The 18,694-nt window shown below is 44.5% G+C and overlaps 1 protein-coding gene across 3 annotated transcripts in view; it reads left to right on the forward strand.

Moving 5' to 3' along the window:
• Nucleotides 1-1,290: 1,290 nt before the first annotated feature.
• SLC29A4 (solute carrier family 29 member 4) overlaps nt 1,291-18,694 on the forward strand; it is a 524,342-nt gene continuing 506,938 nt past the window's right edge. The window contains exons 1-2 of one of the 3 annotated variants that reach the window (XM_073647824.1): nt 1,550-1,679; nt 14,160-14,194. Coding sequence is in view for 2 of the 3 variants with exons in the window: in XM_073647822.1 (XP_073503923.1) it covers nt 1,323-1,679 (357 nt within the window). In the remaining variant the exon portion in view is untranslated. Of the gene's footprint in view, nt 1,680-11,756; nt 11,815-14,159; nt 14,195-18,694 lie in introns of those variants that run through there. The other 2 variants (XM_073647823.1, XM_073647822.1) reach the window with 2 other exon arrangements.

Raw genomic sequence — 18,694 nt, forward strand, 5'->3', positions numbered from 1 at the left:
CGTCATGGAGATTGTGGGAGAATACTCTGTACACACTACTGGTGATGGCACCTGCCGTCATTGAGCCTGTGACTGAATACTCTGTACACACTACAGGTGATAGCACCTGCCGTCATGGAGCATGTGACCGAATACTCTGTACACACTACTGGTGATAGCACCTGCCGTCATGGAGATTGTGGGAGAATACTCTGTACACACTACTGGTGATAGCACCTGCCGTCATGGAGATTGTGGGAGAATACTCTGTACACACTACTGGTGATGGCACCTGCCGTCATTGAGCATGTGACCGAATACTCTGTACACACTACTGGTGATAGCACCTGCCGTCATGGAGTCTGTGGGAGAATACTCTGTACACACTACAGGTGATAGCACCTGCCATCATGGAGATTGTGGGAGAATACTCTGTACACACTACTGGTGATGGCACCTGCCGTCATGGAGATTGTGGGAGAATACTCTGTACACACTACTGGTGATGGCACCTGCCGTCATTGAGCCTGTGACTGAATACTCTGTACACACTACAGGTGATAGCACCTGCCGTCATGGAGCATGTGACCGAATACTCTGTACACACTACTGGTGATAGCACCTGCCGTCATGGAGATTGTGGGAGAATACTCTACACACTACTGGTGATGGCACCTGCCGTCATTGAGCATGTGACCGAATACTCTGTACACACTACTGGTGATAGCACCTGCCGTCATGGAGATTGTGGGAGAATACTCTGTAGACACTACTGGTGATAGCACCTGCCGTCATGGAGTCTGTGGGAGAATACTCTGTACACACTACAGGTGATAGCACCTGCCGTCATGGAGCATGTGACCGAATACTCTGTACACACTACTGGTGATAGCACCTGCCGTCATGGAGTCTGTGGGAGAATACTCTGTACACACTACAGGTGATAGCACCTGCCGTCATGGAGCATGTGACCGAATACTCTGTACACACTACTGGTGATAGCACCTGCCGTCATGGAGTCTGTGGGAGAATACTCTGTACACACTACAGGTGATAGCACCTGCCGTCATGGAGCATGTGACCGAATACTCTGTACACACTACTGGTGATAGCACCTGCCGTCATGGAGTCTGTGGGAGAATACTCTGTACACACTACTGGTGATAGCACCTGCCGTCATGGAGCATGTGACCGAATACTCTGTACACACTACTGGTGATAGCACATGCCGTCATGGAGATTGTGGGAGAATACTCTGTACACACTACTGGTGATGGCACCTGCCGTCATGGAGCCTGTGACCGAATCCTCTGTACACACTACTGGTGATAGCACCAGCCGTCATGGAGATTGTGGGAGAATACTCTGTACACAGTAATGGTGATGGCACCTGCCGCCATGGAGCCTGTGACCACCCTGCGGGCAGGCAGACGTCCCCTGCACTGATGGCCAGCTCCTCACCATCCTGTCCGCAGGCGGCTGATGCTATATGTCTCCGGCCTCCACTGTGCACTGTGAATGGTTCTCATCTCTTCCATGACACAGTGGCTGGAGGCGCGGACATGAAGGAGGGCCTGTGCTCTGCACTCATCTATGGAGGGAGACATTTAGTAGGCGGGATTGGAAATGCATCCTGTTTTCTGCCGCCTGCCCTCTGTGCCGTGACTGACGTGATTCAGGCGCTGTCCTTTGTCCTGACGGTAAGATACCGGGGCTCGTCCCCAGCTCGTCCGCTGTTCTCTGCAGAAAGTAGCAGCTGCTGGACTACGTCTTGTCAGTAATGGCAGGCTGTATATGTGGCTGCCGGTGGCGAGTGGCCGATAGCGCGCTAATATGTGGGCGACGCTCAACAGATGGCCGGAGCTGGTGCTACACAGCCGGGTGCTGTCCGCCCGGGATGGGCGAGCATGGGAGACAGGGAGACGCTGGGCTCTGAAGCATTTGTTGGTTACATCAGGTTATTGCCGCAACATTTCATGTTTGTGCAGAAGATGGCACCTGTATGAGAGGCGCCTCCTGCCTCTGTCCCCGCCAGACGCTCCGGCCATACTACAGCAGGAAAGATGAAAGTCACCAGAGCGGGTGGTCCGGGAGGGTACAGGGGTATAGCTCCCACCCATAGTCCTAGGTGTGTGTGTAACGTGGCGCGGGGTAGTAGCCATGGGCGATGTGCTCATCTCTTACGCCCAGCACATTACATGAAGGTGGGGGTGCTGGCTGAGTGTGCGCTAGATGAAGGTGGGGTCCTGGGTGTCCGTTATATAAAGGTAGGGGTCCTGGCTGAGTGTCCGCTAGATGAAGTTGGGGTCCTGGGTGTCCGTTATATAAAGGTGGGTGTCCGTTATATAAAGGTGGGGGTCCTGGCTGAGTGTCCGCTAGATGAAGGTGGGGTCCTGGGTGTCCGTTATATAAAGGTGGGGGTCCTGGCTGAGTGTGCGCTAGATGAAGGTGGGGTCCTGGGTGTCCGTTATATAAAGGTGGGGGTCCTGGATGAGTGTCCGCTACATGAAGGTGGGGTCCTGGGTGTGTCATTACATAAAGGTGGGGGTCCTGGATGAGTGTCCGCTACATGAAGGTGGGGTCCTGGGTGTGTCATTACATAAAGGTGGGGGTCCTGGCTGAGTGTCCGCTACATGAAGGTGGGGTCCTGGTTGTCCGTTACATAAAGGTGGGGTTCCTGGCTGAGTGTGCGCTAGATGAAGGTGGGGTCCTGGTTGTCCGTTACATAAAGGTGGGGGTCCTGGCTGAGTGTCCGCTAGATGAAGTTGGGGTCCTGGGTGTCCGTTATATAAAGGTGGGGGTCCTGGCTGAGTGTCGGCTAGATGAAGGTGGGGTCCTGGTTGTCCGTTACATAAAGGTGGTGTCCTGGCTGAGTGTCCGCTACATGAAGGTGGGGTCCTGGTTGTCCGTTACATAAAGGTGGGGGTTCTGACTGAGTGTCCGCTAGATGAAGTTGGGGTCCTGGGTGTCCGTTATATAAAGGTGGGGGTCCTGGCTGAGTGTCCGCTAGATGAAGGTAGGGTCCTGGGTGTGTCATTACATAAAGGTGGGGGTCCTGGATGAGTGTCCGCTACATGAAGGTGGGGTCCTGGGTGTGTCATTACATAAAGGTGGGGGTCCTGGCTGAGTGTCCGCTACATGAAGGTGGGGTCCTGGTTGTCCGTTACATAAAGGTGGGGGTTCTGACTGAGTGTCCGCTAGATGAAGGTGGGGTCCTGGGTGTCCGTTACATAAAGGTGGGGGTCCTGGCTGAGTGTGCGCTACATGAAGGTGGGGTCCTGGGTGTGTCATTACATAAAGGTGTGGGTCCTGGCTGAGTGTCCGCTACATGAAGGTGGGGTCCTGGTTGTCCGTTACATAAAGGTGGGGGTTCTGACTGAGTGTCCGCTAGATGAAGGTGGGGTCCTGGGTGTCCGTTACATAAAGGTGGGGGTCCTGGCTGAGTGTCCGCTACATGAAGGTGGGGTCCTGGTTGTCCGTTACATAAAGGTGGGGGTTCTGACTGAGTGTCCGCTACATGAAGGTGGGGTCCTGGTTGTCCGTTACATAAAGGTGGGGGTCCTGGCTGAGTGTCCGCTAGATGAAGGTGGGGTCCTGGGTGTCCGTTACATAAAGGTGGGGGTCCTGGCTGAGTGTCCGCTACATGAAGGTGGGGTCCTGGGTGTCCGTTATATAAAGGTGGGGGCCCTGGCTGAGTGTCCGCCACATGAAGATGGGGTCCTGGGTGTGTCATTACATAAAGGTGTGGGTCCTGGCTGAGTGTCCGCTACATGAAGGTGGGGTCCTGGGTGTCCGTTACATAAAGGTGGGGGTCCTGGCTGAGTGTCCGCTACATGAAGATGGGGTCCTGGGTGTGTCGTTACATGAAGGTGTGGGTCCTGGCTGAGTGTCCGCTACATGAAGGTGGGGTCCTGGGTGTCCGTTACATAAAGGTTGGGGTCCTGGCTGAGTGTCCGCTACATGAAGGTGGGGTCCTGGGTGTCCGTTACATAAAGGTGGGGGTCCTGGCTGAGTGTCCGCTACATGAAGATGGGGTCCTGGGTGTCCGTTACATGAAAGTGGGGTTCTGGGTGTCCGTTACATAAACGTGGGGGTCCTGGCTGAGTGTCCTCTACATGAAGTTGGGGTCCTGGGTGTCCGTTACATGAAGGTGGGGGTCCTGGGTGTCCGTTACATGAAGGTGGGGCTCTGGGTGTCCGTTACATAAAGCTGGGGGTCCTGGCTGAGTGTCCACTCCATGAAGGTGGGGTCCTGGGTGTCCGTTACATGAAAGTGGGGTTCTGGGTGTCCGTTACATAAAGGTGGGGGTCCTGGCTGAGTGTCCTCTACATGAAGGTGGGGATCCTGTGTGTCCGTTACATGAAGGTGGGGGTCCTGGCTGGGTGTCCGTTACATGAAGGTGGGGATCCTGTGTGTCCTTTACATGAAGTTGGGGGTCGGGGGTCCTGGCTGGGTGTGCGTTACATGAATGTGGGGATCCTGGATGTCCTTTACATGAAGGTGCGGGTCCTGGCTGGGTGTCCATTACATGAAGGTGCGGGTCCTGGCTGGGTGTCCATTACATGAAGGTGGGGATCCTGGGTGTCCATTAATGAAGGTAGGGATCCTGGGTGTCCGTTACATGAAGGTGGGGGTTCTGGCTGGGTGTCCGTTACATGAAGGTGGGAATCCTAGGTGTCTGTTACATGAAGGTGGGGTCCTGGATGGGTGACCGTTGCATGAAGGTGGGGATCCTAGGTGTCAGCTACATGAAGGTGGGGTCCTGGGTGTCCGTTACATGAAGGTGGGGATCCCAGGTGTTTGTCACATGAAGGTAGGGGTCCTGACTGGGTGTCCATTGCATGAAGGTGGGAGTCCTGGCTGGGTGTCCATTACATGAATGTGGGGGTCCTGGCTGGATGTGTCAGACTGTTCAGATACAGCAACTCTCGTTCCATAAACTAGTGATCTTTATTAAAGGGAACCTGTCAGGTTCAGCTTGGTGTACGTGACCCGGCTTCAGAGGCTCAATGCAGTGAAGGAAAGAAGCTGCGCTCATGTTCAATGTTTGTATAGCGCTAGCGATGACGCTGACGATTGTAAGTTATGTACATGCTAAGTGAGCGACTAGTCTGGGGACAGTTTATTATAAATCGGTGGACGGCACTTTGGTCAAGGGTGCTCGAGAAAGGATTCCAACCCGTAACTAAAATAATTCTAGTTACTCGGCACTCAATAACATTTTTAAATTATTTAATTTTCAAGAAAATACTTTATTTTTGGCTTTTTTCATATGCAATCCAAAATTACGTAACGTTTCGACCTTTATATTGGTCTTCCTCAAACACTGTGTATACATAATGAACAAAAGAAAATCACATTACCATCCATGTCAAAAATACATCAGTTTAGTCACACAAAAAAAATGTCTGTTCAAAAAAATACAATTTCTATATTCTCAAAGAATTGATATGTGGTAGAAATCATAGTATACAAATGGATATACATCAAGCACAAATACACATATATGTATCTATAAATATACACAAGCAGGAAGTTCAGTGTCATAGTCAATTGTATCACATATTATCTAACATCACTTATTGTACCAATATCAAGAGTATAACTTCTCAAGCGGTATCATTAGTATTTTTTATAAATAAATGAAAAATGCCAAAAAAGGAATTAATCTCCATCCGAACTTAAGATGGTAGTGGACCCTTCAAACTTCAGGAAACCTTCACCAGAGATAAGCTAGGAAAAAAAAATCAAGAGAGACAGATAGAACAGGTTATAAAAGATATGAGCTTACCAGATTGGTAGGGAAATACCTCCTGGATTCTGCACTCTTGTGAAAAACGTGTACCACGTGTGAATCAGTGCTACCTGTTACCTTGCCCAGCTCGTGTTTTATGCTCTAGCCCCGGAAATAGATGTGTATGACTACATTACCTGATCAAAGTCCCACCCCATTGTGTGTCACATGACCAGTACCTCTGGCGTTATCTCATTCAGCAGAGAGCTCCACCCCCCAACATGTATATCTCCCACTTATAGTGTCATATGACGCTCCTAATAGTACCTCACCCCATTCGCGTCACATGACGCTCCTAGATAATACCTCCCCGGTCGCGTCATCTGACGCTCACAATAGCGCCTCCTCCCACTCGCGTCATACGACTCTCTCGGAGATGATTCCCTCCCGCCTCATGATTTTATGCTACAGGAAAGCGCTCACATATAACGCCCCTTATGTATCTGGCTGAAATTCTATATTGAAAGATATCCAGTACAGACCAAAGTTTGGACACACCTTCTCATTTAAAGATTTTTCTGTATTTTCATGACTATGAAAATTGTACATTCACACTGAAGGCATCAAAACTATGAATTAACACATGTGGAATTATATACTTAACAAAAAAGTGTGAAACAACTGAAAATATGTCTTATATTCTAGGTTCTTCAAAGTAGCCACCTTTTGCTTTGATGACTGCTTTGCGCACACTCTTAGCATTCTCTTGATGAGCTTCAAGAGGTAGTCACCGGAAATGGTCTTCCAACAATCTCGAAGGCATTCCCAGAGATGCTTAGCACTTGTGGGCCCCTTTGCCTTCACTCTGCGGTCCAGCTCACCCCAAACCATCTCGATTGGGTTCAGGTCTGGTGACTGTGGAGGCCAGGTCATCTGGCGTAGCACCCCATCACTCTCCTTGTTGGTCAAATAGCCCTTACACAGCCTGGAGGTGTGTTTGGGGTCATTGTCCTGTTGAAAAATAAATGATGGTCCAACTAAACGCAACCCGGATGGAATAGCATGCCGCCGCAAGATGCTGTGGTAGCCATGCTGGTTCAATTTTGAATAAATCCCCAACAGTGTCACCAGCAAAGCACCCCCACACCATCACACCTCCTCCTCCATGCTTCATGGTGGGAACCAGGCATGTAGAGTCCATCCGTTCACCTTTTCTGCGTCGCACAAAGACACGGTGGTTGGAACCAAAGATCTCAAATTTGGACTCATCAGACCAAAGCACAGATTTCCACTGGTCTAATGTTCATTCCTTGTGTTCTTTAGCCCAAACAAGTCTCTTCTGCTTGTTGCCTGTCCTTAGCAGTGGTTTCCTAGCAGCTATTTTACCATGAAAGCCTGCTGCACAAAGTCTCCTCTTAACAGTTGTTGAAGAGATGTGTCTGCTGCTAGAACGCTGTGTGGCATTGACCTGGTCTCTAATCTGAGCTGCTGTTAACCTGCGATTTCTGAGGCTGGTGACTCAGATAAACTTATCCTCAGAAGCAGAGGTGACTCTTGGTCTTCCTTTCCTGGGGCGGTCCTGATGTGAGGCAGTTTCTTTGTAGCGCTTGATGTTTTTTGCAACTGCACTTGGGGACACTTTTATAGTTTTCCCAACTTTTTCGCACTGACTGACCTTCATTTCTTAAAGTAATGAGCTGCTTTTTTCTTGCCATAATACAAATTCTAACCGTCTATTTAGTAGGACTATCAGCTGTGTATCCACCAGACTTCTGCACAACACAACTGATGGTCCCAACCCCATTTATAAGGCAAGAAATCCCACTTATTAAACCTGACAGGGCACACCTGTGAAGTGAAAACCATTTCCGGTGACTACCTCTTGAAGCTCATCAAGAGAATGCCAAGAGTGTGCAAAGCAGTCATCAAAGCAAAAGGTGGCTACTTTGAAGAACCTAGAATATTAGACATATTTTCAGTTGTTTCACACTTCTTTGTTAAGTATATAATTCCACATGTGTTAATTCATAGTTTTGATGCCTTCAGTGTGAATGTACAATTTTCATAGTCATGAAAATACAGAAAAATCTTTAATTGAGAAGGTGTGTCCAAACTTTTGGTCTGTACGGTATACATATGTACTACCCCTAACAGTGTGACATTATCTTAATTGGGATCATTGTGGTACCTCTCTAGATAAAATATCCTCACATCAATTGATTGTCAGCAAGCTATATAGAAGGGGAGGACAAAAGGAAAAATAAAGTGGAAGAAACGCAGGAGAAAAAACGTAAAAGAAAATAAAGGAAACTAGAGAGAGAGGAGGGGGAGAAAATGGAAGAAAGGCGGGAAAGAAAGGGAGGAGGAGGGGGAAAGGAGGAAGACACGGGGGGGAGTGGAGGGGGAGAACGAGGGAGGGGCCGGTGATGGGGGGGGGATTCTTTAAAGATATATAAACAGAGGAAACCAAAGGAGAGGAAAAAATAGTTACATACCCATATGTGAAGATCACCACCACCACAACCTTTTAACAATTCTGAAAAAGAAAAGAATCAAATTAGAACGTGAATCACAGATAACTGGAAACATCATATTCCTTATTAAGCCCTTTCTGGCGTAATGTTTAAAGGCGAAAAATCCAAAAGGCTTTGTTTTAATGTTTTTATTCGGTTACCCCCTCGTCTGGGAACTCCAATTTGTTCCAGTACCTGAAATGTGAGTTGAGTTATTGTATGTTTTGGCTCAATAAAGTGGCAAGATAGTAGCAGACCGATTTTTTTTACACCGTGTACTCGACTTATGTTGAGATATTCTATCACGTATATGTTGTGTGGTCTCCCACACATACATCAAACCACAAGGACATTTTATGCCATAGACCACATAGGATATCTCACATGTAAACAATCCCTTAATGGGTATCCCTTCACCTGTGTGCGGATGATATACTTTATCACCTTTCAATATGTGGTTACATTGAAAGCACTGAAGACGTGGAAAAGTTCCGTTTCTCCTAGATGACAAAAACCGTTGTGTAGGTAATTTAATTCCCGAACCTACATCGGCTTTGACTAACCTGTCTTTTAAATTTGTTGGTCTCCTGAAACAGGGTAAAACAGGACTCTGGAATTCCTCTACTCCTGGACAGCCTTGTGCCAAAATGTGCTAATATCTACGGATTTGGCGATGTATTTTATATGCAAAAGGGTGGAAATCGTGGACAAATGCCAGTCGTTTACCCAGTATCCTCATTGGTACCTGGTCAGTTTCTCCTGCTATAGAGAGTGTTTGTTCCGGATATCCCCTACTGCGAAATTTACTCTGCATTTCTTATCTCATTTCTTGCTGAACGGGGTCGGAAACTATTCTTTCTACTCTTTTAAATTGGGACTTTGGAATGGCTTTTTTAGTGGCTGTGGGATGGCAACTTTCATAATATAGAAGACTATTGCGATCTGTTTCTTTAGTGTATAAATCAAAAGTCAAAGAGCTTTCCCTCTTAATGACTGTAGTATCTAAGAAATTCACTTGATTCTCACTATATTGAATAGTGAACTTGATTTCTGGCCACACATCATTCAAAAACTCATGAAAGATCAAAAGGGAGTTTAATGGGCCCCCCATATGCAAAAAATATCGTCTATAAATCTTTTCCACATCACCGCATGTTGTTTAAATAATGGATGTACATACATGAAAGACTCCTCGAAACTCGCTATATAACAATTTGCATATGGGGGGTCCACATTGGACCCCATTGCTGTTCCCCGTTTCTGTTGATAAAACGTATCCTGAAACAGAATTTTTTTTCATACAATACAATTTTGAGTATGTCCATATAAAAAGATCTGACCAAACCAGCATGTCCTGTTCGTTTAAGTAGATCATCTACCGCTGAGAGTCCCTTATCATGCACTATAGAGGTATACAAACTTTTACCGTTACGGGTCCGGATGGTGGAACCATCTGGAGGGACCAGAGGGGCGTAACGAAGTGCCTACCCGGACCGACCCTGGCTATACGACGGCTTAGTCGACTCCTTGAACCAAGGAGGGACCGGGAAGGTTAACCAGGTGCCACTCTGGGACCGACCTCATGTAAGAGCAGGCGACTCCCACAGGGCTGACAGCCGAAGCAGACTGGCACGACAGATGGGCTGACAGATGTGCAAAATCTCATTAACATAATACTTAGTGTCCATAATCTCGATTGCTCCCCCCTTATCCGCAGGTTTTATGGTCAAATCCTTATCCTCCATCAATGAATCAAGGGCTTGTTTATCCAAACTACTCAAATTTGATGTACAATGTAAATGGCCCTTATCAATTTCCCGTTTAAAACTGGCAACCTCACTTTCTAGCAAAGAAATAAACATTTGCACAGGGTGATTATTTTTTGGTGGCATAAAGCTACTTTTCACTCTAAGACCAAATGATTATATAGAAACTAATGCCTTACTAGGTTCGCTGGTGTTCAAATGTCCATTCTCTTTATTGAAAAATGCCCTCAATCTTATATTCCTATAAAATCTTTATAAATCCATGTCCAACTTAAAGAAATTAAACCTATATGATGGACAAAAAGATAATCCTTTTTGTAATACTGCTAATTGTGCAGGGCCTAAAGTTTTAGGCGAAATATTAACCGGAAGTAGAGTTCTTATACCTGTGATCTGGTTACTCTTTGAAAAGTCATGTCTTCTCCTCCCTTGTCCTCCCCGTCGCAATTTCTTCTTCGATTGTACCTGTGTTTTGATCCTAAAAAAGTCGGTTGTTGATGATTTTCTCTTGTATACCTTTCGCTGTCCGTACTGGAGTATGAAGTGTCTGGTGAAACTCATCGACCTCGGGAGAAGAAGCGTCTGGTTTCCTGCCTTCTGTAAACTCAGTTCTGTATATAGTCCTTGGCGTCTCTAATAAACTTGGACTGTTTCCTCTTTTCCGATTCTTGATGATGGTTTACAAGATTATTCTCTATCTTTTCCTTCAAAGAGGTAAAATCCTCTGCTTTCAACGTTGTTTTTAGTTGGGATTCAATTTCATCTATTTTGGACTTAGTTGATATTGATTTCTGGAGATGATCAACCGTTAAGACCATTAAATCATGAGCATTTTTATTTCTTTAAGTTGATAGAAAGTGAAGTTGCCAGTTTTAAACGGGAAATTGATAAGGGCCATTTACATTGTACATCAAATTTGAGTAGTTTGGATAAACAAGCCCTTGATTCATTGATGGAGGATAAGGATTTGACCATAAAACCTGTGGATAAGGGGGGAGCAATCGTGATTATGGACACTAAGTGTTATGTTATTGAGATTTTATCACAATTACAGGATGATAATGTGTACTTACCTTTGAAATGTGATCCATCTTCGAATATTTCAAGAAAAATAGAGTGTACTTTACAACAATATCTGGGTTTAGGAGTGATAGATATGAAAACATATGAATTTTTGACTAAAAGTAATCCTATTACTCCCGTTTTTTACACTCTTCCAAAAATACATAAACGATTAAATAATCCCCCTGGACGACCAATTATTGCATAAACTGAATCCATATTATCCCCATTATCTATACTACTAGAGAAAGCACTTACACCTCTAATTTGGGGTACTAAATCATTTATTTGAAACACAGGTGATTTTATAGGATCGATCAAGAATTTGGATATTCCCGCTGAGAGTATCCTGGTGACGTGGGATATAAATAGTTTGTATACCTCTATAGTGCTTGATAACGGACTCTCAGAAGTAAATGATCTACTTAAATGAACAGGACATGCTGGTTTGGTCAGATCTTTTTATATGGACATGCTCAAAATTGTATTGTATGAATAATTTTTTTTTTGACTTTTGATTCATACACTAAGGAAACAGATCGCAATAGTCTGCTATATTATGAAAGTTGCCATCCCACAGCCATTAAAAAGGCATTCCAAAGTCCCAATTTAAAAGAGTGGAAAGAATAGTTTCAGACAGAACCTGTTCAGCGAGAAATAAGGTTGAAGGAAATGCAGAGTAAATTTCGCAGTAGGGGATATCCGGAACAAACACTCTCTATAGCAGGAGAAGCTGACCAGGCACCAATGAGGATACTAGGTAAACGACTGGCATTTATCCACGATTTCCACCCTTTTGCATATAAAATACATCACCAAATCCGTAGATATTAGCACATTTTGGCACGAGGCTGTCCAGGAGTAGAGGAGTTCCAGAGTCCTGTTTTACCCTGTTTCAGGAGACCAACAAATTTAAAAGACAGGTTAGTCAAAGCAGATGTAGGTTCGGGAATTAAATTACCCACACAACGGTTTTTGTCATCTAGGAGAAATGGAACTTTTCCATGTCTTCAGTGCCTTCAATGTTACCACATATAGAAACATGATAAAGTATATCATCCGCACACAGGTGAAGGGATACCCATTAAGGGATTTTTTACATGTGAGATATCCTATGTGGTCTATAGCATAAAATGTCCTTGTGGCTTGATGTATGTGGGGGAGACCACACAACATATACAGTGGGTACGGAAAGTATTCAGACCCCTTTAAATTGTTCACTCTTTGTTTCATTGCAAACATTTGGTAAATTCTAAAAAGTTAATTTTTTTTTCTCATTAAAGTACAATCTGCACCCCATCTTGACTGAAAAAAAAACAGAAATGTAGAAATTTTTGCAAAATTTATTAAAAAACTAAAGCTGAAATATCACATGGTCATAAGTATTCAGACCCTTTGCTCAGACACTCATATTTAAGTCACATGCTGTCCATTTCCTTGCAATCCTCCTTGAGATTGTTCTACTCCTTCATTGGAGTCCAGCTGTGTTTAATTAAACTGATAGGACTTGATTTGGAAAGGCACACACCTGTCTATATAAGACCTCACAGTTCACAGTGCATGTCAGACCAAATGAGAATCATGAACTCAAAGGAACTGCCCAAGGAGCTCAGAGGCAGAATTGTGGCAAGGCACATATCTGGCCAAGGTTATAAAAGAATTTCTGCATTACTCAAGGTTCCTAAGAGCACAGTGGCCTCCATAATCCTTAAATGGAAGAAGTTTGGGACCACCAGAAGTCTTCCTAGACCTGGCCGTCCAGCCAAACTGAGCAATCGTGGGAGAAGATCCTTGGTGAGAGAGGTAAAGAAGAACCCCAAGATGACTGTGGCTGAGCTCCAGAGATGCAGTAGGGAGATGGAAGAAAGTTCCACAAAGTCAACTATCACTGCAGCCCTCCACCAGTCAGGCTTTTATGGCCGAGTGGCCCAACGGAAGCCTCTCCTCAGTGCAAGACATATGAAAGCCTGCATAGAGTTTGCTCAGAAACACAAGAAGGACTCCAAGAGTATGAGAAATAAGATTCTCTGGTCTGATGAGACAAAGAAAGAACTTTTTGGTGATAATTCTAAGCAGTATGTGTGGAGAAAACCAGGCACCGCTCATGACCTGCCCAATACAATCCCAACAGTGAAACGTGGTGGCAGCATCATGCTATGGGGGTGTTTTTCAGCTTCAGGGACAGGACGACTGGTTGCAATTGAAGGAAACATGAATGCGGCCAATAACAGAGATATCCTGGATGAAAACCTCTTCAAAAGTGCTCTGGACCTCAGACTTGGCCGAAGGTTCACCTTCCAACAAGACAATGACCCTAAGCACACAGCTAAAATAACAAAGGAGTGGCTTCAGAACAACTATGTGACCATTCTTGTCTGGCCCAGCCAGAGCCCTGACCTAAACCCAATTGAGCATCTCTGGAGAGACCTGAAAATGGCTGTCCACCAACGTTCACCTTCCAACCTAACGGAACTGGAGAGGATCTGCAAGGAAGAGTGGCAGAGGATCCCCAAATCTAGGTGTGAAAAACGTGTTGCATCATTCCCAAGAAGACTCATGGCTGTACTAGCTCAAAAGGGTGCTTCTACTCAATACTGAGCAAAGGGTCTGAATACTTATGACCATGTGATATTTCAGTTTTTCTTTTTTAATAAATTTGTGAAAATTTCTACATTTCTGTTTTTTTTCAATCAAGATGGGGTGCAGAGTGTACTTTAATGAGAAAAAAATGAACTTTTTAGAATTTACCAAATGGCTGCAATGAAACAAAGAGTAAAAAATTTAAAGGAGTCTGAATACTTTCCGTACCCACTGTACGTGATAGAATATTTCAACATAAGTCGAGTATACGGTGTAAAACAATCGGTCTGCCACTACCTTGCCACTTTATTGAGGCAAAACATACAATATCTCAACTCACATTTCAGGTACTGGAACAAATTGGAGTTCCCAGACGAGGGAGTAGCCGAATAAAAACATTAAAACAACGGGAAGCCTTTTGGATTTTTTCGCCTCCAAACGTTACACCTGAAAGGGCTTAATAAGGAATATGATGTTTCAAGTTATCTGTGATTCACGTTCTAATTTGGTTCTTTTCTTTTTCAGAATCGTTAAAAGGTGGTGGTGATCTTCACATATGGGTATGCAACTATTTTTTCCCCTCCTTTGGTTTCCTCTGTTTATACATCTTTAAAGTCTCCCCCTCTCTCCAGCCCCTCCCTCGTTCTTCCCCTCCACTACCCACCTGTGAATTCCTCCTTTCCCCCTCCTCCTCCCTTTCTTTCCCGCCTTTCTTCCATTTTCTCCCCCTCCTCTCTCTCTAGTTTCCCTTTTTTCTTTTGCGTTTTTTCTCCTGCGTTTCTTCCCCTTTATTTTTCCTTTTGTCCTCCACTTCTATATAGCTTGCTGACAATCAATTGATGTGAGGATATTTTATCCAGAGAGGTACCACAATGATCCCAATTAAGATAATGTCACACTGTTAGGGGTAGTACATACATATATATCTGTCAATATAGAATTTCGGCCAGATACATAAGGGGCGTTATATGTGAGCGCTTTCCTGTAGCATAAGATCATGAGGCGGGAGGGAATCATCTCCGAGAGAGTCGTATAACGTGAGTGGGAGGAGGCGCTATTATGAGCGTCAGATGACGCGACCGGGGAGGTATTATCTTGGAACGTCATGTGACGCGAATGGGGTAAGGTACTATTAGGAGCGTCATATGACACTATAAGTGGGAGATATACATGTTGGGGGGTGGAGCTCTCTGCTGAATGAGATAACGCCAGAGGTACTGGTCATGTGACACACAATGGGGTGGGGCTTTGATCAGGTAATGTCGTCATACACATCTATTTCCGGGGCTAGAGCATAAAACACGAGCTGGGCAAGGTAACAGGTAGCACTGATCCACACGTGGTACACGTTTTTCACATGAGTGCAGAATCCAGGAGGTATTTCCCTACCAATCTGGTAAGCTCATATCTTTTATAACCTGTTCTATCTGCCTCTCTTGATTTCTTTTCCTAGCAAATCTCTGGTGAAGGTTTCCTGAAGTTTGAAGGGTCCACTACCATATTAAATTTGGATGGAGATTAATTCCTTTTTTGCCATTTTTCATTTATTTATAAAAAATACTAATGATACCGCTTGAGAAGTTATACTCTTGATATTGGTACAATAAGTGATGTTAGATAATATGTGATACAATTGACTATGACACTGAACTTCCTGCTTGTGTATATTTATAGATACATATATGTGTATTTGTGCTTGATGTATATCCATTTGGATACTATGATTTCTACCACATATCAATTCTTTGAGAATATAGAAATTGTATTTTTTTGAACAGACATTTTTTTTTGTGTGACTAAACTGATGTATTTTTGACATGGATGGTAATGTGATTTTCTTTTGTTCATTATGTATACACAGTGTTTGAGGAAGACCAATATAAAGGTCGAAACGTTACGTAATTTTGGATCGCATATGAAAAAATAAATAATATTCTTGAAAATTAAATAATTTAAAAATTTTATTGAGTTGAATTAGTCTGGGGACAGTAACGCCACATCCACTAGTCTAAGGCCTCATTTACATATCATAAACAGACTTTAAAAATAGTGTTTCGAAAGATCTGTTTTTGTGTGTAATGTAATATAGCGACTGTTAGGAAGGGTGTTTATATATGCAGACCCAACTGCCGGTGGTTCTGGGGGTACATGGAACCTGACAGGCTGCCTTTAAGCAGTTAACACAGTATGGAAAGTGTGACTTCAAATAAAAGACTTTTCAGCTCATCCCGAGCCTTGTTCTGATAGCCACTAGAAAAATTGTAAAAGTTGTGAGGCAGTGAGAGGGATCATATGCGAGGGACGGTACGTATTCCCCAGGATGTGCATATAAGCATATTGAACCCGCTGGAGTGCATTACAATCACAGAAACCGCTTTGGTTGCAGTGCAGAATAAAAGTAAAGTTTGGACTTGGTCAAACTATTTGGCTAATTTGGATTTAAGAAAGTCGGCATGGGTTTTTATTTTGGGAGTGAACTATAGGTGGCAGTGGGGCAGTCCACTCCCTCCAGCCCGGGTCTTGCATGTGGCTCATGGCAACAGATTCCATTTAAAAACCTGCAGCAAAGGTTTGGGTGTGTCAGTGTTGGGATTGCTAGCAGCAGAGCAGGAAGCTCTGCACTGCAAGCCTGTGTAAAGCTGAGCACAGGCCTGTGAAGGCGACGTATCTGATGCACCCTAAGTGACACGGCACGGCCGTCTCCAACGGCAGCAGGTTTATACTGTATGGATATCCCGGCTGCGATCCGGAGGACAGCTTTTGCATTTGAGTTGTGAGTTTTTGGCAATTAAAGATGTTTAAGTTGGACTTTCTTTGGGTCACTGCTCATTACTGCACAGTGAGAACATCGCCACACTACAAAGTATAGATCAGAGACATAGCATAATAAATTAAAGATATGTATATATATGTGTATATATATATATATATATATATATATATATATATATATATATATATATACACAAATAAATAAAAAAATATATATATTCAGTGGGGAAAATAAGTATTAGATACACTGCCGATTTTACAAGTTTTCCCACCTACAAAGAATGGAGAGGTCTGTAATTGTTATCATAGGTACACTTCAGCTGTGAGACACAGAATCTAAAAAAAAATCCTGAAAATTATATTGTATAATTTTTACATAATTAATTAGCATTTTATTGCATGAAATAAGTATTTGACACAATAGAAAAACAGAACTTAATATTTGTTTGCAATTACAGAAGTCCGACGTTTCCCGTAGTTCTTGACCAAGTTTGCACACACTGCAGCAGGGATTTTGGCCCACTCCTCCATACAGATCTGCTCCAAATCTTTCAGGTTTCGAGGCTGTCGCTGGGCGACATTGAGTTTCAGCTGCCTCCAAAGATTTTCTATTGGGTTCAGTTCTGTAGACTGGCTAGGCCACTCCAGGACCTGAAATGCTTCTTAAGGAGCCACTCCTTAGTTTCTCTGGCTGTGGGTTTCGGGTCATTGTCATGCTGAAAGACCCAGCCACGACCTAACTTCAATGCTCTTACTGAGGAAAGGAGGTAGTTGGACAAAATGTCGCGATACATGACCACATCCATCCTCCCTTCAATATGGTGCAGTCGTCCTGACCTCTTTGTAGAAAAGCCCCCCCAAAGTAAGATGCTTCCCCACCATGCTACATGGTTGGGACAGTATTCTTGGAGTTGTACTCATGCTCCTTCTTTGTTCAAACATGGCGAGTGGAGTTCATACCAGAAAGTTCTATTTTTGTCTCATCTGACCACATGACTTTCTCCCATGCCTCCTCTGGAGCATCCAGATAGTCATTGGTGACCTACAAACAGGCCTTGACATGTGCTGACATGAGCAGGGGGACCTTGTGTGCCGTTCAGGATTTTAATCCATGACGGCGTAGTGTATTACTAACTGTAATGTTTGAGATGTGGGCCCAGCTCTCTTCAGGTTATTGACCATGCCCTACCGTGTAGTTCTGTGTTGATTCCTGACCTTTCTCAGAATCATCCTTCCCACCCAAGTCGAGATCTTGCATAGAGCCCCAGACTGAGGAAGATTGACAGTCATCTTGTGTTTCTTCCATTTTCTAATAATTGTGCCAACAGCTGTTGCCTTCTCACAAAGCTCTTTGCCTATTGTCCTGTAGCTCATCCCAGCTTTGTGCAGGTCTACAATTTTGACAGCTCTTTGGTCTTGGCCATGGTAGAGAGGTTGGAGTGTCATTGATTATGTGGACAGATGTCGTTTATACAGGTAACAAGTTCAAACAGGTGCAATTAATACTGGTAAAACAGGTAATGAGTGCAGAGTAGGAGGGCTTCTTAACCCCTTTCTGATGCAGGGAGTACTAATACGTACCTGCGCCCTGTGACTTAATGACCAGGTACGTATTATTACGCCTTGGTGATAGCGCCGGCACAGAGGCTGTGCTGGCGCGATCTCCGCCAGGTGTCAGCTGATTTTGCATCAATTTATGATCAGCCGAGGTTCAGCACGCGGCACCCTCGCCAATCTGCTGTTATCGGTGCTGGCGGCCGGAAGTGTTTACCTGTGATGCTTGGCCGTCCACCTGTAGTGGCCGTCGCGGGGTACTGCACATCCGCCTCCTATTCAATTGAAGTGGACCGCTCCTTTAACTCCCCAAATGCTGTGATGAAAGTCGATTGCAGCATTTCCGGGGCAGGCAGAGGTAAGAGCGCCCCTCTTACCTTGGATCGGAGACCCCGTGCTGTGAGCACGGGGTCCGATCTTTGCCATGGTGACCCAATGTTGTCATGACGACATCCGGGTCACCAGGCACCAGCAAGTTAGATAGATCGAGCTCAGTGCACAATCTATCTAACTTGTGTCTGCAGGGCTGACAGACTGCATAGCATAGGGGATGCTACTGCATCCCCATGCTATGCAAGCGATCAGCCTGCAAAAAATGAAAGTCCCATAGTGGGATAAAGTGGAAAAACATCAGAAAGTGAAAAAATTTTTTTTTTGTAAAAATATAAAAAAAAAATGAAAAAATAATCCAAAAAATATATATACTGTACCCATAAATAAATATTACTATGAAA

Source organism: Phyllobates terribilis, unplaced genomic scaffold, assembly GCF_046119375.1.
Source record: "Phyllobates terribilis strain yellow unplaced genomic scaffold, ASM4611937v1 Scaffold_9__5_contigs__length_417890890, whole genome shotgun sequence".
Classification (NCBI taxonomy): domain Eukaryota; kingdom Metazoa; phylum Chordata; class Amphibia; order Anura; family Dendrobatidae; genus Phyllobates; species Phyllobates terribilis.